Source organism: Trypanosoma brucei, chromosome 10 (assembly GCF_000002445.2).
Source record: "Trypanosoma brucei brucei TREU927 chromosome 10, whole genome shotgun sequence".
NCBI lineage: Eukaryota > Euglenozoa > Kinetoplastea > Trypanosomatida > Trypanosomatidae > Trypanosoma > Trypanosoma brucei.
The window spans coordinates 1,497,680-1,525,115 of record NC_007283.1 but is presented as its reverse complement, the minus strand read 5'-3'; the positions used below and the strand labels follow the sequence as shown (position 1 = coordinate 1,525,115).

The window sequence follows — 27,436 nt, the reverse complement described above, 5'->3', positions numbered from 1 at the left end:
TGCCTATGTTGAGTCTCATGATGTATTGCTCAAGGAAAATGTAATGGACGTTGGGCAGGGGGTGAACACACGCGTGGCGTTCCTTTTTGGATTTATTCACGCAAGTTTTTGTTTATGGTTTTGGAAAAAAAAAGGGGGAAATCCGTTTTTTTTTTTTTGGCTGTGTGTTCGGCCGATGAAGCTCTAGAGTACAGTTTTGAATTGCTTAGTTTACCGTAGTGGTGTAGGGATTTCTGTAGTTAGTGCATGTTACCGTTCAGTCTCGCGGTGGGGTTGGCTGTATTGTGTGTTTTGTGTCTTGTGTTTGGTGGCGCGTGGCCTCGTAGGGGAGGCTTCCCTTGTTCTTGACATTATTTATATGCTTATTTATTTAATTGCGTTTTCGTTGCGGTGGAGGTTGGCTGTTGTGTCCCTCCAAGAGGGGCGGACGGTTTTGTCTTTGACGACTTTTTACAGGAGGTGTCGGCATGTCGGAGTGTTTTGACGAACTCCGTAGAAGTTAGCGGGGGCGTGGCGGTGTGTGCGGTGCGGCGCGGTGCGGGAGCCGTGTAGTCGAGTGCGGCGGGGTGGCGAGTTTTCAATCGGGAGGGACCGGAAGGAAGCAGTGGGGACCGAAAGTGGAGCCACATCTCACAGTGGTGGGATCCGCTGCTGCTTTACTAGCACATGTATTCACACACATTTTGTTTATGCTTATATATATATATATATATATATGCATATATATGTGTGTGTGTGTGTGTCTGTGTGTCCTGTGTGTGTGTCTGTGTGGGGACATGTACCCGTGTATGTACTTTAACGTACCTGTATATGTGTTGCAGATGCATATAAAAAGTGATTAATTTACGATGCGGTTAACTAATTCTCTTTAATTTTTTTAATGAAGGCACATTGAAATTTGTGTTTGATACACATAAGTGAAGGAGGGCATTTGAGGATGGGTTAACAGTTCTCGACTCCCTTATGTTGTTTCATACATTGTCCACCCTTTCTTTTCTGCTTTGAGTTACTTCGAGGGGTTTACTGTGGTGTCATTTTGTGCTTTTTTTTTTTTCAACTGTCTCACTTTTCTTCACTTTTTTCTCTTTCCGCTTTCCTCGCCTCCCTTTTTCCCCCCATTCTACTACCACTACTTCATGTATGGTTTGCCGCGCCACTTGCTGCTTCGTCCGGCGAACTGACAACTTAATAATAATACATATTGCCGTCATTGTTATCGTTGTTTCGGAAGAACCAGATATAAAGAAAAGAAGGAGAGGAAACTTTTTTTTTCTGAGTGAAGGGGGAAAAATACAACGAAGGAACGTGAAGTGAGAGTCAACGATTGAAGGTCAATTTGTATTTTTGTTTGCTTGTAATATCTGCTCTTTATTTTGTTTTTGTCATTATTTATACTTTAACCCATCGCTTTTTTTGTTCACTATTATCGACGGTGCCACACGTGCGAGCGCGCGGAAGAAAGGTCAGTTCGATTGCTTTATCTACACGCTGCAACCCTCCCTCAAAAAAAAAAAAAACTGCTTCAGGGGAAACGTAAGTGAAAGTAGCAGTGGCTATACATTAGGACAATAGAAGAAGCAAAGTTTGGGAAACACACATACACACACAAGGAAAAAGAGGAGGAAAAAGGAGGACAAGAGAAGAGTAGGGGAAGGAGGAAGGAAAAAGAAAATAAATAATAAAAAGCAAGAGTAAGAGGAAACAAAAAGGAAAGAAGAGGAGCCAAGTATCATAAGCGAAGAACAAGACCTGCGAAGTGTTTTGACCGTCAGTGAACCACTTTTCTTCAACAATACCAAAAAAAAAAAATAAAGGGAGTAAAGAGAAAAAAAAAGGGTAAACTGAGTCATTAGGACAAACTAGGGGAAACCCCAAAAAATCGTCAAAGAGTGAGAAGAAAAGGAACAGACACTAACAAAGCTCGAGGATGGATAATCCACTAACCTCTGCGGAGGTCTTTCAACTCAACTCCGTCTCTGGTGGGTTGAGACCGGGAACCATTTCCTTCAAGACACTGACGCTGCAGAGCGACAAGTACGTTTGCATCCGCGATGTGCAACCTGATGGTCAAACCTCTCTTGTTATCGTGGATCTCGGGAAGCGGGAGAGCATGCGCAACAGTATACGTGATGCGGAGTCAGCCATCATGAATCCTATGGCAAAGATTCTTGCACTCCGCAGCGGCCGCAACTTGCAGATATTCGACGTGGACGCGGCTAATCGTCTCAAGGTGGTTGTGTTCAACGAGGACGTGGTCTATTGGTGTTGGATTGATGCTCGCACTGTAGGTATCGTCTCTAATACCGCAGTGTATCACTGGAGTCTGGACACAGCTGCCGATGCTCCACCGCAGTTGGTCTTCTCGCGGGCCCCTGAGTTTGACGCCTCGTTTCAGGTTCTTAGTTACCAGACAGATGAGCAGAAGAAGTGGTTGATGCTTTGTGGTGTTATGCGAACTGCCGAGGGTATGGTGGGGAAAACACAACTCTTCAGCGTCGAAAACAATAGTGGCCGTGTGCTTGACGGTCACAGTGGAACATTCATTTCCACCAACACCCCGACAGACCCACGCTCATGCAATTTGATGTGCCTCGCTTGGAACAACCCCTCCACAGGTGGGAAAATTTTGATCATGGAGCTTCCTACAGGATCCAAAACGGATCTCACAGTTCAGCGCCGTATGATCGATGTCCCCTTTGCTCAGGGTGACTTTCCCGTTGCGACACACGTCTCACCACGACACAAACTCCTCACCGTTGTGACAAGCCGTGGTAGCGTGGTGCTTATGGACCTCTTCACTGGAGTGGTCATTAAGACTCACCAACTTCCGAACAATACCATTTTCTGCGGGACACCCTACACGAAGACTGGTGGTATCCTGTGCGTGAACAACGCGGGCTCCGTGTTCCACGTGTCTCCAAACGACAATACGATCGTTCCCTTTGTGAAAAACCAATTGCAAAATGCTGATCTGGCCCTTCGCATTGCCGGCTCTGCTAACCTGGGAGGTGTGGATGACCTGTACAGGGTTCAGCTGGATAACCAGCTTCGTGCTGGGAACATAGAGGAGGCGGTGCGCACATGCCTACGTGCACCAAACAACGCCTTGCGTGGTCCCGATATTCTTTCTCGCTTCCAACTTATGCCGCCGATTCCGGGGCAGCAGCCCGCAATCTCCACCTACTTTAAGGTGGCAGTTGCCGAAACCACTCTTAACGCGCATGAGTCAGCAGAACTTGCCCGTGCCGTTATACCGAAGGGTGGTGTCGACTACGTGAAGCAACAGTATGCTGCTGACAAACTAACCGCCTCCGAGGAACTTGGTGATCTTATGTCAGCGGCGGACCCAGAGCTTGCCATCAAAATCTACCACAAGGCGGAGGCACACGCAAAGGTTGTTGGTGTCCTCCTTCAACGCAACGAGACACAGAAGGCTGTTGAGTACTGCAAACGCGCTGGGTTCACCCCCAACTGGCGCGTCATCTTGAACAACGCAATACACGTCAACCCGCAAGGTGCCGTGGGCCTCGCGCAAGTATTGCACCGTGACATGGGTGACGCGCCTGTCGTTGACCCCATCGAAGTTGTGGATATGTTCGTGACCGCTCAGCACATCCAGCAAGCAACCGAGTTCGTTCTGGAAGTCCTTCGTGATAACACTGGAGAGAATACAAAGGATCTCCAAACGAAGCTTCTAGAGATTAACCTGAAGCATTCCCATCCGTCGGTTGCGGAGAAGATCTTTGCTCGCGGTGTGTGTGTTCACTTTGATGCCATGTTGCTGGCGCCCCTCTGTGAACGCGCTTCCCTTCCGCAGCGCGCTATTGAGTGCTATGTAATGGCCCAGAGGATGGACCCGGGCATTGACAACCTTGCTAACATTCGTCGTTGCTTTTCTAATGCCCAAGTGCTCAGCCCTGATTGGGTTATCGAGTTCTTCGGCAAACTGAGCCCAGGAGACAGCATGAAGTGCCTAGAGGACCTTCTTGCTAACCATCACCAGAACTTCAAAATCATTGTGCAGGTTGCAACAAAGTACAATGAAGCGCTCGGTGCGGACAAACTAATTAACGTGTTCCTCGAGCGGAAACTGTTTGATATTCTGTATTATTACCTTGGCGCTGTGGTACCGTACACTCGTGATCCAGAGGTGCACTTCCGCTATATTGAGGCAGCGGCTGAAGTTGGGCAGGTGCAGGAACTCGAGCGCATGACACGTGAGAGCCCGTGTTATGACCCTGAGCGCACGAAGAACTACCTGAAGAACAAGAAAATGACAAACCTTTGGCCCCTTATCAACGTCTGTGACCAGCACAATTTTGTTGATGAACTGATTCGTTATCTGATTGACACAAACAATGAAGCTCTTATTGAGCAGTACGTGCAGCGCCGCAACCCGCTGAAAACACCCGCGGTAGTCGGTGCGCTTATTGACTGTAACGTGCAAGAGGACTTCATTAAGAACATCCTAAACTCAGTGGGTACAATGTGCCCGATTGCAGAACTTGTCGATGTCGCTGAAGAGCGCAGTCGGCTTCGCCTCATTGGACCCTGGTTGGAAGCCCGACTTGCGGAAAAAAAGACGGATACCGCCCTTCATAATGCTATTGCAAAACTCTTGGTCATCAGTGGTAACTTACCCGAGAAGTTCATTGAGGAGAACGACTACTACGATCCAGTGGTCATGGGTAAGTACTGCGAGGATCGCGACCCCAACCTGTCCTATTTGGTTTATCGCAAGGCTAAGATGAGCACCGAACTGGTTGAGATCACATCGAAGAATGGCATGTGGAAGCAACTTGCTCGCTACCTTGTAAAACAACAGGACCCTGCACTTTGGGCGTCTGTGCTCACGGAAAGCTCGATCAACCGAGACCGCCTCGTTGAGGCGGTTCAACAAACTGCACTTCCCGAGTCTGAGGTAACGGAGGAGGTGAGCACCACTGTGAAGGCGTTTATGGATGCGGAGCTGACGGAGGAACTGACCTCTATACTAGATCAGATCGTCGTCCGTGGCCGCTTTAGGAAAAACCGCTATTTGGAGAATCTCCTTATTATGTCCGCTGTCCGCGCATCCAAGGCAAAGGTTATGGAGTATGTAACCACTCTTGACAGCTACGATGCGAAGGAAATCGCTGGCATCGCTACCGCAGCAGAGCTGCACGAGGAAGCGATGACCGTTTATGACAAGTTTGAAATGAGGATGGAGGCTGCCACCGTTTTACTCCGCGATTTGAAGGACCTTCCTCGTGGTCGGTTGTACGCTCAGAGGTGCAACCTACCTGCTGTATGGACAGTTTTGGGAGAATACCTCCTCGCCGCCGGTGAGGTGCGTGAAGCCATTGAGGTCCTCATTCGCGCGAAGAATCCCAACTACGTTGATGCTGTCACTGCTGCAGCGGAGCGCAGTAACCAATTCGGGGACCTCGTCAAGTATCTCAACATGGCACGCCAGGAGTCCACTTCGAACGACAATAAGATTGAGTCGGTTTTGTTGCTAACGTACGCCAGAACTGGACGCCTGTCAGAATTGGAAGAGTTGCTGCAAAACACGCACAATGTACAGATTCAACCTGTGGCTGACAAGTGCTTTGAAGATGGGTACTATGATTCAGCGCGTCTGCTCTACTCCATGAGCATGAACTTCCATAAATTGGCCCTTACGCTTGTGCGCATGAACAACCTTGCTGAGGCTGTGGACGCTGCGCAGAAGGCCCAGTCCCGCAGCACATGGGATGCGGTTAACCATGCCTGTATTGAGGCCAACGATGTAAGGCTTGCTGCTATTTGCGCGGTTCCCCTCGTTCTACAGGTGGAATCTCTGCAAGATGTCGTGAACCGGTACGAGGCATACGGTCTTTATGATGAACTGTTCGCTGTTCTCAAGAGTGCCTCAACTAACTCTGGCGCGCACATGGGCATTTTCACTGAAATGGGACTACAGCTTGCCAAGTATAAACCCGAGAAACTCTTGGAGCACGTGCACATGTACTCAAAGAAGATTAACGCACACAAGTTGATCTCCGTTTGCGAGGAATACCACCACTGGTTGGCCCTGCGTGTGCTCCACGTCGGCAACGAGGACTGGTTGGCTGCGGCGAAGACGATGATGTGTCATTTTGCTGATGCCTTCGATCATGATGTGTTCAAGGACGTTGCAAGCCATCTGGGTGCTAGCGATTTTGTATATAACGCGATTTCGTTCTACGTCAATACGTGCCCTCAAAACCTGTGCGACTTTCTGACGAGCATGTTCAAGGTGCTTGACCCCGACCGTGTGCTCCGTGAGGTGAAAAATGTTGCCCCGATTCACCTGATTCTGCCATACCTCGAATCCGCACAACCGCGCAACTCCCGGTTGATCAACGATGCTCTGAACGATCTGTACGTGGAGGAAGAAAATTTTGTGGCCTTACGTAACTCTGTAGAGAACTACAACAACTTCGACTCTGTGGAGTTGAGCGCACGGCTGGAGAAGATGGAGTTGTTTGAGTTCCGCAAGATTGCTCTCTTCCTCCACCGCCGTCACAAGGCCTTTGACCACGCCCTTGCGGTGGCCAAGGAGAATAAGCTCTTCCAGGAGGCCATTGACACGGCTGTCGAAAGCGCCGATCCAAAGGTTGTGGAGGAGCTTCTTGACTTCTTTGCAGTTGAACGACCAGATTCATTCGTTTCCTGCCTTTACGCCTGCTATGACTACTTGTCTCCGGACGTGGTTCTTGAGAAGGCTTGGCTAAACAACCGTATCAATATTGCCATGCCGTACCTCATTCAGGCCATCCACGACTTCACTCAGCGGGTATCACGCTTGGAAAAGGGCGCTAACGACGGCATGCAGCCATCAAAAGATGGATCTCGTCGTGGTGGTGTTCCTGGGTATGCGGGTGGTAATGACCCACTGATGATTCAGGCAGGCCCAGCACAGCCCATGGGAGTTCCGATGCATAATGTGAACATCCACCCGCAACCGGGCTACGGTGGCGTGCCCGGTCAGGGATATGCTGGAGGGATGGGAAACCCTAACATGATGCCATACTGAGCCCAAAAGGACAAAAGAAACACAGGGAAGGGAGATGGGAGGAGAAAAGGGTGAGTAGGTGGAGGGGAAGAAATAGCAACAACAACACCAACAAAAAAAAAACACACACACACGTGTGTGCTCCTTTCGGTGCCGTCGCTGAGGCGGAGAACCCCAGTGAAGGTTATTATGGTTATAATAATTGTGGTTAGTGAATGCGAAGCAGGAAGGATTTTGGGGGAGGGGTGGGATGCGCAAGGGGGATGTGAAGGATGTGTGACGAAAGCAATAATTGATGATAAAACGATGAAAGGATTGTTGTTTTAATATAAAAAGGGACTGTTTCTGAGAACACGTGGGATTTCAAGGGATATGGAAGTTGTTAAGAAGATGTACTGAAGGAGAAGTGATGGGGGAAAGGAAAAGGGATGTTGCATATCTCTATGAATGGGAAATAATAACGGAATGAAATAAAGAAAAGAGGAAGGAAAGAGTGGATAAGGGTATCCTTTCTTTTTTGTTTTTGTTTTATTTTCCCTCTCTGAAATTTCCGTGTTATCATGGATGAAAGGGAAAGAATATAATTGTGGGAGATTTAGTGGAAAATGTGAACCAAAAAGAATGAAAGGGGGAAATACAGACACGACAGCAAGGACAACAACTAAAAGCAATCATAATAACAACAAAAGTAGTCACAAAGGCAAAAAACCCGAAACATGACGCCAGCGATTCTCCATCACCCGGTGCCATCATTGTTACATCCATTTAAATGCCCCTTCACATGCGCACAAATTGGGAAGAGAAAATGTCTGAAGACTAATAATAAAAAGAAAAGGGGGGGGAAAAGGGCTGCAGTAGCAGCAGCTCTTTTCCCTGCCGTCCCTTCCCTTCCCTTTTCGTTTTTTTCCCCCCTCCCTCCTTATTTTTGGGGTGGTTTATCATTATTCTGTAACTATTTCCATCTGATGGGAATGTACCCTTTGCTCATCTTTTTGTTTAACCCTTTCATTTTATTCACTTTCTTCTTTATTATTTTTTCGAAAAAAATTTACCCCACCCTCACATCTTTCCAATGCTGCTTTTGTTCTTTTTCTTCTATTTTGAGCAACTCTGCTTCCATTTGTTACGGATGTGTGGTGGCATCCTTTGCTTTTCCTTTCATTTCTTTCCTCTTTCCCTCTCTCCCTTCTCCCTGACGAGAAAATGAGACACGACGTAATAAATTAAGTTGATGAAAAACAAAAATATAATAGGGTGTGGAAATTAGGAAGAAAGAGGTGTAATTATGGCGAAACAACAAACAACAGTAACAAAAAAAAAATAACCAGACAAACAAAAGGGAGAAAGCGAATACGCTCAGGGGTGTGGGGTGGAGTAAGGTTTTTTTTTTTGAGGGAGAAGGAGAATAAGGGAAATGGAGGGAAATATATACACTTATATAAATATTTGATGTATTTGTATATATTTATGTTTTTGTGTGTGTCTTTGTTTTCTGTGTTAATTTATTGGTTCAGATGCGTGTGTGTGTATTTTTCGGTTACGTGTGATTTTTGAGTGCCGCGAAAGAAAATGCGGCGAACAGAAACGTGTGTGTTTGGGTTGTTTTCTCGGATTGTCACCTCGTGGTTATAAATAAGTTGAGGAGTCAACTCCCGGTATGATAAAGGGAAACAGAACAAAAAAAGGGAGTGAAGTAAAGGGAGCAGACAGAAATGAACGTTAGCAAATAAATCAAAGGAAAAACAACTGGGAGGGGGAAGGAAAAATGAGATAATATAAGATGGATTGAATTACTTCCCCAGGGAGAGGAGAGGTAGTGGAGGGAAAGGGAGAAACGTAAACCAGAAGAAACTTTAAAAGGTTAAAAAAAACGAACAAACAAAAATAAAGTGTACTTAACAAGCGTGTGTTTTTCTTTTTGTACATATTGTGGTGCTTGGTTGTGGTGACCACTTCTGTTCTCTTTTTTTTTTCAAAAGAAAAAAAATGTGCTCTTCCACGGTCTTCCATTATTATTTGTTTTCCTCCCCTCTCTTTCCCATTTTTTACATTGAATAAAATTTTCTCACTTCAAACGAGAGAGAGAGAAAGGTCGTGAGATGGACCTAGGGGAAGAGGAAAAGACAAATGAAGGAAGCCTGCTTTGCTGCTATTGCTTGCTGAAATACGCGAAAATATTCCAATATTTACTTACATGCGTCTCTTTCTCTATCCTTTTCGTATCCACTTGCCCATACACATTCGCACAAGTGGAGGTCACGCATTTTCTCTTGCGGATGTCCACTTGACGGTGTTTGTGTTTGTGTTCATTTGCTTTAGTCGATGTCATTATATCACCTGTCACTCTGCGCAACTGAGGGGTTAACTTAATCGCTCTTTTCTTCGTTTCTTTCATTACGTATTTGATGCACACGTGTACACACACGCCTATATATATATATATATATATATATATGCTAAACACAATTATTTAAGAACTTTCACAATCTACAAAAGCAACTGTTGACGGGAGAAAGGCAAATAAAGTCCCCTACTTTTAAGCGTCAGGAAGAGGACAAGAAGAAGGAACTTTGTGGTACAAGGCAATAAAATATACGAAAGTAATTGTATTTCCAGGAGCTCCATCATTCGATATAGGTGAGGTGACATAGAAACTGAGAAGAGAAACGTCAAAACACACAAAAAAGGGGATAGATAGCAGAATAATAAAAAAGAAAGAATTGGGTCCCACTGAAAGTTTGGCGAAGGAGGCAAAATGTTTAAAAACCAGTACGACACGGATACCACCACGTGGAGCCCAACCGGGAGGTTGTTTCAAGTGGAATACGCAAATGAGGCGGTGAACAATGGCTCCGCTGCGGTTGGAGTTAAGGGCGCCGATTATGTCGTACTCACGGCCTTGAAACGCAATCCCGTGTCAGGGCTATCATCCTATCAAGAGAAGGCATTCAAATTGGATGAGCACGTTGGCATGGCAATCAGTGGCCTCGTGGCAGACGGCCGTGCGCTCTCTCGTTTTCTACGTACAGAATGTATGAATTATCGCTACATGCACGATAGCGACGCTCCACTTGTTATGCTTGCTGACATGGTGGGCGCGAAGCACCAGCGCCACATTCAATTTGCGGGTAAGCGTCCCTTTGGTGTCGGTCTCTTAATTGCCGGTTATGATCGCCAGGGGCCACGCCTTTACCAAACGGTGCCCTCAGGTGATGTGTTTGATTTTAAGGCAACCGCGATGGGGTTGCGTTCTCAGGCAGCACGTACCTACTTGGAGAGGCACTTTAGAGGGTTTCCCGCGTGTGATTTGGACGAGTTGGTTATGCATGCGTTGAGGGCTCTTGGCGCGGCGACCTCTGGTGGTGTAGAACTGAACATTAAAAACACCACCATTGCCATTGTAGGAAAGGGCACCCCCTTTACTATTCTCACGGAAGAAGAGGCGCGCAAGTATCTGGATGGGTTTAAGACGCGCCCAGAAGACATCCCCGCCGTTGCAGACAACGAAGAGGATGATGATGAATTACACGAGCAACCCCCTGACGTTGAGGAGTGATGATGCATCGACCTGAATTAGCTCTTATTTCTATCACTTGGAGCGTTTGCTGGAGGAGGAGGGGATGGTAGCAGTTCGAGGGTGTGGGGTGTGACGGGTGTTGTGGTTGTGTTCCCCCATCCCATCCCTTCCATTCCCTTCCCCTTCTCTCTTCCTTCCACTGCTTCAGTCTCGTTTCCCCTTCCTTAGGTAATGTACTCGTACTCTGCTACTGTTCTTCTTACCGTTTCGTTTTCTCCAAGCGCATCAGTTAGGCTGCCCCAGGCGCTTCTGCATTCGTCGTGGAAATATTCATATATGGAAATAACGGGGTTGTCGAAGGCGATGGAGACTTTTCAGGGGGTTAGAGGAAGTAAATACAACAACTGAAGGTAGCTTTGAGCCCCCTCAAGTGGGCAAAAGAAGTTTCGGGAGACTCATCTTGGCACTAAGACGTAGTTCCATTTTTCCTTTTGTCCGTTTCGTCGCGCTCTCTTTCGAGCCGCTGAAGCGCTGCCGGCCCGTCTAACAGAAGCCATTTTTCTCAACCGAAATAAGATGCTTGCTCTTGGGTTGCCACCCAACATTTGGTTGCTTTATTTTATCATTTCCTCTCTACAGTCCCTGCGTCGCCCCATCATCTTCTTTCAATCTCTTAACACGTGCTATAGTCCTTCACATCTTAACGAAAGAGCGAGTTAGACGAAGATGGCGAAAAAGACCACCAAGAAGAAGCAAACCACCAGTGAACGCGCGGCTAGCGCTGAGACCCAAGGTCGGAAAGCAGGCCGTGGCGCATTGTCGAAGTTTGAGGAGTTCGACGTCTCTCAGGTGCTTCAAAAGGAGCAGGAATCACAGCAAGTAGCTGTGCAGGTTGATGGGCAACCCGATGTGGCTGCCAGTGGGGAAATTGCGCCTCTTGTTTCCACCACATCTGAGCAGGTGCGAGTTGGGATGGCGTGTGAGGGAGATGCAGCGGCTGGGGAGGGAGCAGCCGACCCCACAGCAGCCCCGCTTGCCATTCCACAACTTATTCCGCCGGAGCCGCCAATCGAAGTGCCAGCTGACGATGAACTGGTTCCCCTGCCGACACTTCAGGTGGTCCCGATGATGAACCGCACTGCAGAGGCGCAGTGTGGACTTCTCAAGGAACCCGCACCACCAACAACGATTCGACGAGTAACGCAGCCTGGCGCGCCCGCTCCGGCGATGCCAACATCACTGATGGAGTTGCTATGTTCATGAAGAGACACGCGCGAGGAGTGGCCGTGTCTAACTTCTCCGTGATCTTCACCTTTTTCGTTTCTTGAAATACTCGTTAAGGGTGCCCTCGCCTCCGTTCCTGATTTCTATTCCTCATATATCCTATGCCCTCCCCTATAGACTCTTTCAGTTCATTTGCTGTATGGTGAAAAAGAGTGTTGAGGAAACAAATGGAGGTCGCGGTGTGTGAAATCGTTCGCAATGTAAGGCTGCGTTACAGACGGAGGAATAATGGAACCACCAAACGCGATGCACGCAAGTGCGGGACGTAATTGCACGTTTTGTTTTTCCTCTCTTTGACCAGATCCGTTCTCAGGTGCTGTTTAGCTGGTTGCTTTATCTGAATCATTTCGCTACGTTTCCCCACCTATATCTCTTTCTTTTACCATCAGATTTCGGAAGTTAGATATCTTCATCGGCAAATCAGTGACTATTACAGTTGGGTATCTCAATACAACTTTGTGCGGATACCAAGAGAGACAAAAGGGGTGGGAAAAGAAATACGTAAAGGTGGTGAAGAACGGAGGTGTATTTATTTGAAATTATTTGGACGTTGCTGTGCCAATAGAAGGTGAAAATAGCTGTGTGACTTGCGTAAATGCCCAGGAAGGTGAAGACTAAAGTGTCACAGAAGCCGAAGGCTGCGAAGGTGTCTCCAACACCGAAGAACGAAAGGGAACGGCCGAAGAATGTTGATGCGTCGGGGAAGGCTGCGAAGTTATGCACCGAAGAACCCACTGCACCAGTTATTGTTCCAGAGGAGGGTACTTCCCTGATGGAATCACTGTTCACGGCCCTCGCAGGTGGTGTTTCACCTTCTCGTGTGGCTTCTGATGTCCTTCGTCTCTACTGTGAGGGAAATCGGCAGGAGTTATGCGCTGCCATTTTGAATTTAGTCGGTAAGGTATCGGGTGTAGTGGATGGTGAGTTGGGCGCCGCCGCAGTGGAAGGAAATACGGATATGAACACACTTCTTGATGAAATGTTTGCGCATGTGCCAGAAAATGCCCCTGCTTACTTGTTTTCGCAAAGAGATCCTAAGAGCCAGAAGTTGCGAATCGCTTACGGACAATTTTTCATGCGTCTCGTGGAGCTCTCCTATAGCGAGAACCTAATGTTCGACCAATTTCTACTGCCAACCGTTGTGGCATGGCTCGTGGCCATGAGCGAAAGCAAAGCCCGCTGTTTCCGGCATACATCCACGGCCACTCTTCTATACGTTGTTGATGCGCTCAGTTGCGTTATACAAACTCTCAACGGTCAGGTATGCGCAGACAAACGCAACAAGAAACATGCTGATGCAAAGCAGCGGGTCATTCAAGCGGTAGTGGAGCAGCGCAACCAAATATTAACTCAGACTGTTCATCAGCGGGCTCGTGACGTGGCACCTGAAATTCGTTTGTTGGTATTTGAGAGCCTGAAGGGTTGGATCCTAAAGTTTGACGAGGAATTTGCTGAGAACAAGTACTTCCGCTACTTTGGCATGGCGCTGTATGATAAGCGTCCGGAGATACGTGCCGAGGCCCTCGCGATGATTCAGGAGACGCTCGACTCCATACCAGACAGCGGCAGCCGGATGTTCCTTTTCCTCCAGTACTTTTCCAAGCGTCTTGTTGAGATGTGTAATGATGTCAACCTACATTGCTCCCAGTTGGCGATCGGTGTTATCCGTCGAATTCTACGAATATTCTCTGCTGAAGCAGAAGATAAGCAGCTTCTCAATAACGAGATGATCGACAGTGTTTTGCTCAACATCTTTAGTGAATGCCCAACAATCCGACGCGAGGCTGGTGCCCTTCTCCATGATTTTATTGAAACACGCCTTCCCACTGATGAGCGTGACGAGAGTGCTGGCCTCCAGGCCATGACAGAACTGCTGTGCACATTTGCTGCCATGCTCCGTTCACAGCACGGAGAGATGATGCCTGAGAGATATATTGTTGATTCCCTCTACACACCTCCGCAAGATATACCCCCGCTACTAAGAGAGTATGGGCCGATATTGAAGCTCGCTCAGTCCGACGCCGCCACAGACGTAGTTGTTGCCCTAGGTTTTTTGTCAGCGCTGCTCGAGAAATTGCGCGGTCGTACAGACTTGGGACCAATTCCCAAGGATGACCGTAAGGGTGCGCAAGAAAAAAAAATCAGTGCAGACAAGCAAGAGGCAATCACCGCGGTGATCGGGTCGATGAGCCGCGATGTAGGTGTTGTGTTGACCGGTGTTCTGGAGAGGCATCGAAGTGATGTGGCAGTGGTGGGTGCCGTCGCGGCCGTTATTTCCGCTATGGATATGGAAGCTTTCATATCACTGCAGGATGTTTCTCAAATTAAGTCACTCCTGGTGCTGATGCGCAAAGTTACTGCTGCACTTCCGCACAGTGATCAACTTTCTCTTGTTCCAATAACAGGTGCATGGCACGCGTTGGTATCCGAGGAGCATCCCTTGGTAGTGGAGGCGAAGGGTCAACTTCAGGAGTTGCGGCGACAAGTTGTCAAGCAGCTGACAGCAAACGGTAGTACGCCTTCACGCGCCAGTGGCGAGGCATGGGAGAGGGAACAACTGCATCTGTGGACTAGGGTAAGTATTGTTTCGTCATTGGTACCGATGGGGGATTTGTTGACCCTCTTCAAGTCATCTTTCCTTCATCATGTGGAAGCGCGGGCATCTCCAGAACTTATCCAACTTGTTTTGACGAGTTTGGTCCGTTGTGTTTTGTGGCAACTCCGTGAGGCGCAAGAGCAGACACACGAACATAGAGAACCGACAACACCGGGCGGTGCCGATGATAGCGGCGTCACGTCCGATGTAAGAGATGTCATTAGTCAATTGATTGGAGAGCTGTTTCGTTGCGTTTCACTTATGTGGACAGCTTATGCCGAGCATGTGGGGGCAGATGCAACTGGGTTATTGGTTGATGGCATGCTCATTTTGTGTGACCTTTGCGTGCTTCCCCACTATATCCTTTCAGAAGCGGAAAGGAATGAGGTGTTGGATAGATTTGCGCAGTTGTCGCAGTTATTGGGATCGAAGGTGACCAGTGCGCGGGAAGAGTTAAAGAAGGCAGAAGCTGGAGCACTTGAGGGTGACCAACCTATTCCCTTGGCGCCACTGCGCAGAAAAGTTTCATACCTGGAATCGTCACAAATGCGTGTGAGTATGGGAGTTGCGAGGTTGATGATGCTGAAGAGACTACCAGAGTCTGCTGGTCCGCGAGTTCTTGCACAGTGGGGTCATGCACCAACAAAGGCGGTGTCGGATATTTTTAGGTGCCTCTTTCGTAAGTTGCGCGACCACAGCGGTGACAGCCTCTCGTTGGAGTGGTCAGTTCTGTTGGCTGCTCGTGAGCAATCCGCTGACAGCCTCTCAGCGGTTGGAGTAAAGCTATCTTCTATGCACTGGCCATTACCTGACAAATACTATTCTGCATGCGTCGGCATCGTCCGCTGTGGTATTGAATTTGCAGCAACTGTAGACCCTACAGTCCTCCTGGCTTTGGTACCATATTGCTCCCGATTGTTGAGGAATGATGCGGTTGCATTAGTCAGCATCCTATCACAACGGGAGAAACTGGCCTCAAGTACGGATCACACGGTGATGGCCTTCGTATCTTCCCTACGCCGTGCTGCTAAGCTGGATGGCACACCAAACATACTTCCTGCCAGCGTTACCAAGCGGCCACGCGATGTTTCCCCGAGCTTGGATTTATGCGGAAACTCTCTGCCCGAGCACATGCCGGCGCCGAGGTTCGCAGGGAAGGGTGGCGTGTCGCCACAAACCGGGGACCAGCGATCTTCTTTGGGGACTCATTGGGTTGGTAATCGAATGCTGTCGGCAGACGGCTGGCGCATACCCCACAAGGAGGTTGGGACTAATTTATCATGTGCCGGCAAAGTGGGGATGGAAGGCAGCAACTTGACTGCCTCTTCTGTGGAAGGGGAGTTTATTGGGTCTTCACAGGAGACTCACTCGGTGATGGGGAGCCTCCCAACAGTAGATACACCGACCTTGACTTTAACGCAACGTACAAATACCTCCTGTCTTGATGGTTTTGACAACAGCGAAGTTTTCATCGCAACGATGGAATACGAATAGGGTTATTTTAGGAGTGTTCATTGTTGTTAACTTTTCACATTCAGTCTTGTATAACTTTTCAAGAAAAAGACAAGAAAGCATTGGGTAAGAGCCATAGGGAGCAATTGGGCTCTCGTGGTTGCCTTAACTGAGGGGCGCTTGTGTTTAATGACATTCAGACGAAAGGGGGAGAAAAATACATTGACAGTAATTTGGTGTAATCATAGAACAGAGCAAATTGAAGTTGTTGGTGATGGCAATACCATAGAGAATGTTGGCGTTTTATTTTTAACACATAGAGGTCGTCAACATTTGGCATGTGCAGCATTGGACGGGAGGAAGAGAAAAAACGTCTTCGGCAGCAGCACATGAGCAGAATGCCTACGCAGAAAAAAAGGTCTCTTCAAAAGGGGTTGGGAAACTCTTTTGGTTCTCCTCTACTTTACTTAACTTTCTTGTTTGTTTGATTATTTGTTGCATTTGTTTCCCTGTCTAACCTTCTCACTGTCGCTGTGTGTCGGGAAGCGTCGCAAAGGGAGGCAAGTTGCAATAATGGCCTGCGCACGCATATGCTCACCCTTTTACTCCATTCAGAGAAATTTTATTTTTTAATTATACGCCTTTGCAGCTTATGCTAGCACCAGTACATGCGGAATATCGCGTGTCTCACTTGTTTGGCTGGTGTTTTGGGGTTTACCTCTTCATGTGTTTTTCAGCATCCTTCCATTCCCCCTTTTTCTTGTTTTCCCTGTGGTGTGCTTGCCACCACAAGATGCACTGTGTGAAAGTTACTTTTGTCCCTATTTTTATCACCTTATTCTTTTTTTTTTCCTCTCTACTGTACCAACTTGGTTCGTTCCTGAACATGCGTTACAATCGTAATTTAATATGCGAAGTACAACAGCAGGAGCAGCTAAATAGAGAGGAGGCAAGCTGCTATCTGTGGAGCCTTTCTCTGCCGCCGGTGCCCATTGTTTCTTTGGTCGCTGACTGCACGGATGGTGGCTTCATCCACTGCCGCCACCGCTGTCAAAAACCCCGAGCGGTGGAATGAAGCATTTGAAGAATTGTGGGAGAATATTCTCAAAAAGAAAGATCAAATCGTTCTTTCGCATGAGCCCAACTCACCGCTCAATTCAAGCCTATTAAAGGCACGGCTTATGGTTTGCGTGCGCACATTACCGCGTTTAGGTGTCATTAAAAGGGCCCTAAGGCAGCTTAATGCGAACTCAAGGGCCATCACAGTTGAGGGACAAGGTAATATAGACTGCGTACCGTCACCCCAATTCTGTAAGACGTTAGATTTGCAGTGGTCAACCACTACAATATGGGCCGTTGAGAGCACAAATGAAGGCAGGGTTATCGTGATTGATGCCCTCACAGGTGCTGTGGTGATGGTTATTACCGATCCGAAGCGGGGTGTTTTGATATCGTCCCTCATGCACGCACCGTTCAAGGGTCTTATCAACAGGCAGTTGGAAGTGATCCCTATTGACTCTCCCAAACAACTTCTGCATGTGCGGGAGTCATTACTCATCAATACGGATTATATGTGGATTGGCTTTGGTGACGGCTCTATACGGCTATTTCCTGCTAGCGCGCAGCGAGTGTGCGAGAGCGATCGTTCTGCGATGATGGCCAAGGGGGAAATTGCGGATATCGTCTTTGAGCTTCCCAAGTACCATAAGGGCGCCATCGTTGCCATTGCACGTAGTCCCTGCCACGAGGATGATAAAGTTACTGACGTCGCCATGGAGAGCCGACTGAGCGCCGCCGTTCATGAGCTTACGGCGGCCACGTCCCAACTAGGTGGAGAGGGGCGTGAGCATCTTTCTCTCGTGTGCACTGCCTCTGAGGATTCTTGCATTGCGGTATGGGACTTGAAAAAAATATACGGCTGTATCGAGGAAATGAGGGTTATTTGTCGAGCAAGATCGTCGGGGATGAAGGATTATAACTCATGGACCACTTCTTTTAGGGCTGATGCTGTTACCTTTTCGGTGAATTCACCATCTGGAGGTTCGCCAGGCAACATCCTTTCTACCTGTACGATGGTGAAGGTTAGACCACTCTTTAAACTAAAGGGTGGTGTTGGGGGCCTGCGCACCCTCAAGTGGATTAGCACAGTAGTGACGACGCGGAATTATACAAAGCCTCGTGACGTGGTTGCCATGACGCGCGATCCGAAGGAAGCAACAGCGTCAAAGCTTATTAAAAGCAGGCGCGCGTTTCAGGACATGACGCGATGGGAGAGACGTGAAGAGCACCGTTTCATGTTACGGCTTTCAGAGCGCGAGATGCGCGACGTGGAACGTGAGTTGGAGATTCTTATGCCGCCACTGGCGCCAGAGCCTGTGCAAAGCAAACGCGTTAATCTCATCTTCTCTGGTGATGTACATGGAACAGTACATCTGTGGGATCTGGATGAGGAGTTGGAGTCTTGCTTAGCCAACGACGTATCGGATCCGTACCCACACCCTGTGCGGTATTCGCCAACTACTTCTGCGTTGGATGGCTTCGCGGACAGCTCAAGGTTTACACCAAATCTATCTCTTGGAAACCGAAGCAATTCAAACGAACGCACGAATCGTTCTCTGACGCCGCAAGGCAATGACTCATTTTGCACACCACTGAGTCCGCGTCAGCGCGTTAATACCCCACGGTCTGTTGCTGGTAGACTGAGCACGAAAACCAACAGATCTAGTGGCTTGAACACCGGAGGGAGAGCAGGACGGCTTTCTACCCGAACGTCAGCTTCAACGCCGAGACTTGCCGTGCGGGAGCAGTCACAGGGCATCGGTGTTATTTCACAGGTATCGGCGAGAGGCGTGTCGAGGGTAACAAAAACACCGGCACAAAAACAGCAGCTTTCATCTCTTTGCTTCACCACAACGAGTTGCAGCACTCGAAAAAATGGTGTTGCGACATCCAAGGGTTCCGATGCGTGCCAACCACACAAATCCACCAGCAGGAGGGGGACACCTGTAAGCACAATAAAGAAGCAGAGGAAGGTATCGCCACCTTCGACTGCACGATTTGGGGCGTCCGTATTTGATGGTTTGAGAGGTTCACTCTGTAGCACTCCTCGGACTGCGGCAACTCAATGGACATCTCAAACGACAGGGAAGAAAGTCGCAAAAGCAGTTGGCAAGGTAAAGAGGAGCAAAGCACCTTGGGACCCCTTTACGTCTAGTACAAGGGATCGTCGAGACGTTCCTGGCGGTGGTGTTGCATCTCCAAATGGCGGAACTACCGCACGAACTCGGTCCGCAAAAACCAAGAAAAGAAAAGCATCCCGTACACATAGGACCGCCACAGGAAAGGTTGCAACAGTGCTTACGGAGTCAACTGAGCACGATGTGTCTGACTTCTACCGAACGCCTTCTGCGGGGCGCCGATCGTACCTACCTACGTACTCAGTTGGGGCACGTTACGTGGAGCAAGTTTCAGCACAGAGTTACGTAAACACTTGCCGTTCCCCCAGTAGAAGGGAGGAGCGCGGGCGCACCAGCGGTGCGGCAGATCATCGACAAATTAATGACCTTTATGCTCGGAAAGCGAAGTTCACCAAGGATCTCATAGATGGTGGAACAGTGACAGGCATTGTTGTAGATCTCCCGCCAGTCATAACGGTTACAATGCGACTCCTTCCAGATCCCCCTGAGCTCCACTACTCGTTGTTGGAACACCCAACACCGGAGGAGGTTCGACGCCGAGCACTTGCCAACACCTTCGATGAGTTGACAAACAATCGTGCCCTGTATTGTGTGTTCAATAATTTGCGGTTTTACGTTTCCGTTGAGGGTGTCGTGATGAACATGCAGTGCGCACCCAAGTTGCGGAAGGGCAAAGGTGGGAGTTCTTCCCCGGGCCAAAGCCCTCGTAGAGATCCCTTTCAGAGGACCGATGACATTACATTTAGTATAGTTTTCCAGCGGCGCATAATAGAGAGACACTCGCAGCCCGTTGTGCTGTTGTTCAATGACCAGATGAAGTCCCAGCTGTGGATCGCCCGCAATGATGGACTTCTTTCGGTGTTTTCGACTATGACCGATAAAGTGATCACGAGGGTCCCTCATCCGTCTGCTGACACAGCCTTGGGCCCACCCAGTTTGGTTGATTGGAAGCGTCAGCAAGTTGGGTCGTTGCTTAGTAATGGTAGGGTTGTTCACTTGGAGATGCACCGCGAGTGTAAAAAGTATCCCCTCGCTCACTTTGTGAACTTCGCTCCGCTTTCAGTTCTTCAGCAGTTTGCGATCCTCAAAGTGTCCAGGATTTGTTTTGATGCCAATGACATCAAAGCAAACCGTTCTTCTTTGTTCTGTAGGCCATATTGCGGCACGTCCATCGTAAAACTTGATGCTAGAAAAACACTTGATGCACATGCAAAGTCTCGGGAAAACAACTTCAGTAGTTTGTTGTTAACATTGATGCAGTGCAGAGAAAACGCAGTATCTGTCCGTACGGCGCAGCGGGATTTGTATAATTCCTTGTATTGCGGCATTTCGGATCGCGTGGGGATGTTGATAACCCGGTATTCTACGATCAATGCGTTTAATGCGGCTGAAAATGCATTCCGTGCATGGAGGCTTCATTGCAAGTACTTCCGACGCGAGCATATGTTGCGCAACATCAAGAGGAAAAACTTTAATAGTCTTTCTAGGATGGCATCTGTTATGCTCAATGCCCACATAACGAATGTGCGGAGGATGTGGTGGAACAGGTGGATTTGGGCCACTTACGATCGGGTTATGCAGCGCGGGCGGGTGAAGCTTGTGCGTACCCTTCGTATAGAAGAGCGTGCCCACCTTAAGGTGAAGGTGCTTTCCTTCACCACTAGTTTTTACTGCCTCCGTAAATATTGGCAGCGGTGGCGGAATGTCATTGCAGCCGCACCGCCCGAATCTGGTGGCATGTCACCCGCAGCGAAAGTGCCACCCACATTCAATGCCAGTCCCACCATTCCTACGCTCTCCCCGAGAGTAGCAAGGTATGTGACGCACCGGCCAGCTCCTCGTACCCGTGGAGCGGCACGAAGGATCATGTTTCAGGATTTGAGTAGCATCGTTAATCATATTTACTCATGCCGTTATAAACTCATTAATTTTCGCTTTACTGAAACCGCAGAAAACCTCTTAGACATGGATGAACTGTGGGTGGATGCTATCGAGGCCGCCACGGGAGAGGTGGAACTTCGTACCGCGTACAACCTGAAGTTGGCAGTGTTCAAAATGACGTTTTTGCCGTTGCTGGACGGGTTGCTATCAACTGCAGAGGAAGTCTTACCGTATATAGATGAGGCTTCGCTTAGTATGGAGGTGCGGTCAATGCTTAAAGGCTGCCTACTCTGTGTAGACTATCTTTACGCAGATGCTGATGCAGTCGGCGGCAGGGATGTAGATGAGAACAGTACTTGTGAGCTGATGACTCCTGAGAAAACTCAGCAGGGGAATGCCGAAACCAATGGAGGGACACACGAGGAGCGCGGCCTGCGCGCCATGTTTGATGAGGTCATGGATGATAGGGAGTGTTATTCACAGGTTGAGAAGATTGTGACGCGCCGCGCTACGTTGGAAGAATTTCTCCGGCTTTGTCGTTTTGACTAATGTTTCACCAACAAGGGGGGGATGTGTTGGGCATGAAGCGGTACATGGGCCCCATTCCCAACTCCCCTATTTCTCCAATTGCATCCTTTCTTCACTTTCCTCCCTTTTATTTGTGTTTCTTCTGTCTTTCGACGGTGTACACGAGGCTACCTACTGCGGGCATAGATACTTCTTTGTTCCTTTTTTCCCTCCCTTCTTCTTCACTTACACTTTCCTCAGCCCCGGTGATGAGCAGCGGTGCCAACGTGTTCTGTGGATGTGAGGTGATTCATATGTTTGTGGGAGCGGTGCTGGATTTTTTTTTTCTGTTGTGTTTCTTCAAGACATAAGCTTGTTTTCTTTCGATGGGTTTGACACCAATGGCTGTGTGTGTGTGTGTGTGTGTGTGTGTGGGTGGGTGGGTGGGTGGGTGGGTTTTATTGACTGTGTGAGGGAGCGGGGTGTATGGTGATATGGTGCCAACAATCCCAATTTATTTTGCATTTTTTTTATCTTTGTGAGTCGGTAGTGAACTGTTGTGGCGCCGGTAATGACAAGTGAAGTATGTTCGGCACGGGGTGAGCTTCATTGTAAGAAAGAACAGTGCGAAGCAGGTTATGGTCGACAATGCTTTCGTTCTCCATTATCGGTTTACATATACGGTAAGGTTGTCGTAAACATATATGTACAAACACACATATATATTAGTTGTAGCTTTAGCACATGAAGGTTGGCGTGCATTTGTTCACTTAGTTGATATTTTTCTCCATGTTGTGGTACATGTGTCGGACAACTTTGAATGTTGAGGTTAATCCACTTTCCGAGTATGGAGGCAGCTTTCTGTCACTGTAGTTATGTTGGGTGTCATAATTGCTGATGTGAATGGAGGTAAGAGTGCTGTGAGTGTTTAGGGTGTATGGGGGAGAAAAGCATATATATATATATATATATATATATATATATTTATATACATTAATATAATTTTTTTTTCATGGGGGTATCATCCAGTGATTAGAGGTTGTTGCTACTGTGGTCCACCACCGCTCCTCCGTGTGCATAATATTTGTTTCTTTTTTTTTTTCAACCCTTTTCTAATTAGTGTGCACGATACCCTTGTATTTTTACCTTATTGACACACTATATTCTGTTTCTGCTCTTTTTTCAAAAAAAAAAAAATACACCTTTTCTGGCGTTGTGTTCTTAGCGCCATTTCCCCCCTTTTCATCACTTTTGTTCCCTTCCCTTCCTTTCCTTTTTTCTTTGTTTTTTTTTCCCCTCCCCTTTATGTGAAACCCGCTGTAGGAAAGTGTCTGAGGTTCATCCTTGGATTATCTTTTTTCTTTCCTGGTGGTCGACAGGACTTTGAGTGAATAAACAACACGTCGGCGACCGCGTGTATTGTTGTTGAATTGAAATTATCTTTTCTTCCCCACCCCATTAACTGGCAGTACAAAGCAATAAATGTTAAGAGGAGGTGAGGACAAGTGCTGTGTTCACATGGCAAACAATTAATGTTGTTTGTTTACATTTTGTCCTCTGACTCAGGCTTAGTTTCTTTTTTTTTTCCTTCTTTACCTTTTTTTCTTTTCTTCTCACACATATATGCCCATATATGCTCGTATATATATATATGTATGTATATCTTGAATTTATTTCCCTAAAGAAAAAGCGAGAGAGAATTGGGCAAGAGGAAAACGAAGCGAAGGGAGTGCGTGTGTAGAAGTGGCGGCCGCCAAAAGGAAAATAATATATTATAACAAATATATATATATATATATATATATATATATATATATATGTGAGCGGAGACAAAAAGATCAAAGCGCATAAAAAGCTTCGGGTGAATTACATTTTTCATTGCATCACATATCATCGAATACGAACGCACGCACAAACACACATATAAGTTAGTATTATCAACATATATACACGAACATAATAGCGGAAATTTCTCCGTACCAATAGAGTCATATTATTGTGCAGTGGGAAAGGTATCTTGACTCATGTCATCTTCCCGTGTCACATCCGCCAATCACTCCATGGAGAGTTGTAATACCAGTTTGCAGCGCTCTGGTCTCAATATGAGTGTAGGTGACACGCGATCGATTGTACTTGCACTCCAAACTCTTCAGGAGAAAATACGTCGCTTAGAGCAGGACCGCAACCACCATCAGGATCAGTATGAGAAGGCATTGCAGGCACATGAGGCGTATAAACAAGACATGGAGCATCAATTAGAGCAGGAGCGTTCGCACCACCGTCGGCGTGAGAAGGAACTGCACGAGATGGTGCAGCGCGCAACTGAAGAAAAGACAAGGTTGCAAAGCACACTAGAGGAAAGCCGTAAGGATTTAGGAACGTTTCGTACCGAACTTGAGGAAATGCTGATGAAGGAGTGCGACGCCTCGAAGAAACGTGAGAGTGCGCTCAATAGCGAAATGGAAAGGCTCCGACATGAGCTGGAGGAGCAACAAAAAAAACACCGTACATTACTCGCGTCCATTGAGGAACTGAAAGCAGAGAAGGAGGCGGCAATTGACACTAATCATCACTTGGAACAGGCCATACAGGAACTCATGCGGCGCTGCGGTACGGGAAGTGTAGACAATTCCCGCATGACCGATTGTGATGTGACTAGGCTGACAAATGGCAGCTGTAGGAGGAATAGCCGCAAACCACGTAGATCAAACGCGTTTGTGGGTCCCGTTAGGGGTCGGCTGCAGGAGGCACGCCATCTTGTTAATATCTCTGGTCACTCGGCGGAGCGGCGCCGGGCATCTGTGGGTCTCGCAGGCAATACACGGCGTACCTATAGAGATCCAACATATTCTTCCATTCAACGCGATGCGAGAAGAACCAGCGCTGGCCGCGCATTGGAGCTTGGGCTTAACAATTCCTACCATGTAAGACCTGTGTCTCGTGGGAGAGCGGCAACTCCGGTAAACCAAAGTCACTTTGATTCTGTCGAGGGGGGACTGCGAAGCGGGGCAATGAAGGAAGTGTATGAAGAACTGCAAGAGGAGCTAAAGAGCCTTCATCAACAATACAAAGATACTGTGGAGCGCGCTGCAGCAGAGGAAATTAGTCCTGAAGTGGTGACAGCCGCTCTCAATCGCATCTCAACTCTGATGGACCGTAAGACTGATCAGATTCGGCTCATTAAGGAGGCACAGAGAGATATGGCGAATGCTGGGGTGACTGTAACTGATGTACCCGTTCCTCGGCCCATAAGCTCGGATCGGCGGCGCAATCCCACTCCTGTGGGCGCTGATAAAACTACTCAGCGGAGCCTTATCGTTAATGAGCTTCGCTCCTTATATTCCCAGCATCGGTAGTAACTATCTCTGCGCTTACTCTGTTGGTTAATTCTTCCCTAATTCAAGTTGTCTCTTTCCATGCTGGTTCCATTTGTATCCAATTCGGAGATGCCGTGGAGGGTGCAGAAATATTTGGAACAGAAGCGAAAAAAAACGGGGGAGAGGAAGGGAAAGAGATCACTTGGAGACAAGGAGCAGCAGTGAAGGTGCCACCAAGTCATTTTCAAGAGCATATGGAATGCGCCCATTAAGAGCCCTCTGCAGATGTTGACGATGGGTTTGTGTAGATTTCACACTTTCTTTTCCATCTACGTGGAGGACCGTAACGTACAGTGTGATATGTGCGGGGACTTTGCGTAACAATATTCGGGACAGTTACATGTTACAGTTGTCTGTTGGGGTTTCTGTTGAGAGGAAGAGGGTTTATATTGCACCGGAATGTGTTTGTCTCTTTCACTAAAGTGGTTAGCACTGTATGTGAATTGGTTCCCCCGGTGTTATTTCATCAATGAATAGTTTTGTTTTTTTTTAAAATTCTTGTATTTGCTTCTATTGCTTCGAGGGTTACCTCCGCGCTTGCTCATAAACGTGTTGCTTACTCTTTATCCTCACTTACCAACGAGTGTCTAACTTAGATCAGGTAGTCATAGCACCAAAACTGTTACGAAACCTCCAAACTGCGGGAAGTGGCGCAATTGTTTTTCGGTTAATAAGGTGAGAGTTTGTTGCTGAATGAGCACATCCAATATAGCGCCTGAGGACCCCGGTGACGTGCCGTTAGAAGTCGAAAACCCGCTTACATATGAGGTTGTGAAGGAGTCACTCAGTGCTCTCAGTAGCAACGCAGACGGTTGGCTTGTTTATGCGCAGGCTAAACTTTGCTCGCTGAGTCTTACTTCTATTGATTTGCTAAGCTCATATGTGCATCTTCAGCGGCTCTCACTGGATGACAACCGGCTCGTAACGCTCAAACCGTTACGAAGCCTATGCTGTCTCATACATTTTTCTGCTGCAGGCAATGCACTCACAAACGATGTGTTTGATGACCTCGCTTCGTCAAGTGTGACTCTAGAACGGCTAAATCTTGACAGGAACGCATTAACGTCCCTCGGGGGGCTTTCCAAGCTTCCGTTTCTTATGGATTTCTCTGCGGCAGAAAACGGCATCACAGAGCTGCATGCGGATGATTTCTCACTTCTCCACAGTCTCACACGACTGAATTTAAAGTTGAACAAAATCTCACGGGTCAACTTAGATACATTTTCCAAGTGCCTCACGGTGCGTGCGCTCAACCTGTCATATAACAGCATCGTCGACAAGCGCTTTGTAGTGCACCTAGCGGGTAACTTGGAGTCATTGAACTTAGAACACAATGCGGTAGAAGGTTTTTCCGACTTTGATGTGCTACACAGCTTGGTGTTTCTGTTCCTTTCCAATAACAATATTCAGAACTGGGACGGTTTGGAGGGGTTATCAAAACTTAAGAATATCCGTGTTTTAACTTTAGAAGGCAATCCGGTACTTCGTTCTCATGACGGAACAACATCTGGCAACTCCTCGTCTCTCAGTTATGAGGCACATGTGCAACAGGACGTTGACTTCGCCGCGTGTCGCAGCCTCAACGTGAGTACGCAAAAGGAGGGAATGCCCCTCCCAACTGTGAGCAGTGCATTACTTACATCATTAACAGCACCACAAGTAAGATCAATAATCCATCACTTGCCAGCTGCGCCATACGGGGATGTACAGTGGGAGGTCGATGGCAATCATGAGTTGAGTCAACTTCCATACGAGGAACAATGCCGGTTCCGTGTGATAAGTATGATGCCACAATTGCAGGTATTAGATTCCACAGAGGTACACGCCGGTGAGATTCCACGGGCTATGAGGTTATTCTGCAAAGAAATGAAGAGCGCAGAGGTACTCGCTGATGCAAGGAACTTTCCCTCTGGTTCCGGGTTGAAAGCAATCGGCTTACATCGACTGAAGTCTGGAAGCAAATACATGACTTAGGTGATGGGAGGACAAGTCCCATTTACAGCGCTCACCGGCGGGTGCTTGTTCCGTGGTAGGTGTGCACCGTTTGTGTCAGGAATGAATGAGTTTTTTTTTTTTCGTGCCGATATAAACAATGGACGAATAAAAGTTACAATGATTGCTATCTTCTACTGATACACGTGCACTGGCCTTCAATTTCCATTAGCTATTTCGTGATGTCACTTCATTTTGTTTTTATTTGTGCCCTCAACTTTTGCCCCTTACCGCTACTCGTGGAATAGCCTACTTCATTCTCACAGATATCTAATCTGATTTTCCATTGGCATTTACGGCGCATCAGTTATCAGAGGAGCACAACGCAAAAGAACAATCAACCATTACAAAAATGAAGTGACGGCGGTACCGGCGCGCTCCTCACGAGTGAATAAAGGGAGCGTTTGGGTTTCATTATGAGTTATAAAGGCGGTGGTGGTCGATACGTGATTCTTTCGCCTTTAGATATTACAAAGGTGCGCATTTCCTCCGTTTGAGGAACTCCATCTCGAACTGTTCTCTCACTCTTTTTATTTTTTATTTTTTTCTTTTTTGGTGGAGTTTGGGTGAAATTCACTATTTTTCGACTGCACTAGCTACGTTTTGCGAAGGGCA

At 47.7% G+C, this 27,436-nt stretch overlaps 7 protein-coding genes across 7 annotated transcripts, besides 13 other annotated features; all 7 read left to right on the top strand.

The window, feature by feature from the left end:
* Positions 1-513: 513 nt before the first annotated feature.
* Positions 514-569: a microsatellite.
* A 125-nt stretch (positions 570-694) lies between these two features.
* Positions 695-727: a microsatellite.
* Positions 727-771: a microsatellite.
* Positions 772-1,608: 837 nt separating this feature from the next.
* Positions 1,609-1,721: a sequence feature (CT-rich).
* Positions 1,722-1,927: 206 nt separating this feature from the next.
* Positions 1,928-7,039, top strand: Tb10.70.0830 (clathrin heavy chain; the record flags this gene model as incomplete). The annotated part of the gene is made up of 1 exon (XM_817754.1): positions 1,928-7,039. The coding sequence occupies one exon, from the start codon at positions 1,928-1,930 to the stop codon at positions 7,037-7,039; it is 5,112 nt and encodes a 1,703-aa protein (XP_822847.1).
* A 2,407-nt stretch (positions 7,040-9,446) lies between these two features.
* Positions 9,447-9,473: a microsatellite.
* Positions 9,474-9,773: 300 nt separating this feature from the next.
* On the top strand, positions 9,774-10,574 carry Tb10.70.0850 (proteasome subunit alpha 1; the record flags this gene model as incomplete). The annotated part of the gene is made up of 1 exon (XM_817753.1): positions 9,774-10,574. The coding sequence occupies one exon, from the start codon at positions 9,774-9,776 to the stop codon at positions 10,572-10,574; it is 801 nt and encodes a 266-aa protein (XP_822846.1).
* A 115-nt stretch (positions 10,575-10,689) lies between these two features.
* Positions 10,690-10,761: a sequence feature (GA-rich).
* Positions 10,762-11,261: 500 nt separating this feature from the next.
* Tb10.70.0860 (hypothetical protein, conserved) lies at positions 11,262-11,798 on the top strand (the record flags this gene model as incomplete). Its single annotated transcript, XM_817752.1, has 1 exon — positions 11,262-11,798. One exon carries the CDS (start codon positions 11,262-11,264, stop codon positions 11,796-11,798), a length of 537 nt encoding a protein of 178 aa, XP_822845.1.
* Positions 11,799-12,414: 616 nt separating this feature from the next.
* On the top strand, positions 12,415-15,909 carry Tb10.70.0870 (hypothetical protein, conserved; the record flags this gene model as incomplete). The annotated part of the gene is made up of 1 exon (XM_817751.1): positions 12,415-15,909. One exon carries the CDS (start codon positions 12,415-12,417, stop codon positions 15,907-15,909), a length of 3,495 nt encoding a protein of 1,164 aa, XP_822844.1.
* Positions 15,910-16,484: 575 nt separating this feature from the next.
* Positions 16,485-16,505: a sequence feature (AT_rich).
* Positions 16,506-16,886: 381 nt separating this feature from the next.
* On the top strand, positions 16,887-21,494 carry Tb10.70.0890 (hypothetical protein, conserved; the record flags this gene model as incomplete). Its single annotated transcript, XM_817750.1, has 1 exon — positions 16,887-21,494. The coding sequence occupies one exon, from the start codon at positions 16,887-16,889 to the stop codon at positions 21,492-21,494; it is 4,608 nt and encodes a 1,535-aa protein (XP_822843.1).
* Positions 21,495-21,858: 364 nt separating this feature from the next.
* Positions 21,859-21,906: a microsatellite.
* A 498-nt stretch (positions 21,907-22,404) lies between these two features.
* Positions 22,405-22,446: a microsatellite.
* A 242-nt stretch (positions 22,447-22,688) lies between these two features.
* Positions 22,689-22,755: a sequence feature (GA-rich).
* A 269-nt stretch (positions 22,756-23,024) lies between these two features.
* Positions 23,025-23,067: a sequence feature (A-rich).
* Positions 23,068-23,115: a microsatellite.
* Positions 23,116-23,233: 118 nt separating this feature from the next.
* Positions 23,234-23,271: a microsatellite.
* Positions 23,272-23,476: 205 nt separating this feature from the next.
* Positions 23,477-24,808, top strand: Tb10.70.0910 (hypothetical protein, conserved; the record flags this gene model as incomplete). Its single annotated transcript, XM_817749.1, has 1 exon — positions 23,477-24,808. One exon carries the CDS (start codon positions 23,477-23,479, stop codon positions 24,806-24,808), a length of 1,332 nt encoding a protein of 443 aa, XP_822842.1.
* A 714-nt stretch (positions 24,809-25,522) lies between these two features.
* On the top strand, positions 25,523-26,803 carry Tb10.70.0920 (hypothetical protein, conserved; the record flags this gene model as incomplete). The annotated part of the gene is made up of 1 exon (XM_817748.1): positions 25,523-26,803. One exon carries the CDS (start codon positions 25,523-25,525, stop codon positions 26,801-26,803), a length of 1,281 nt encoding a protein of 426 aa, XP_822841.1.
* Between the last annotated feature and the right edge of the window lie 633 nt (positions 26,804-27,436).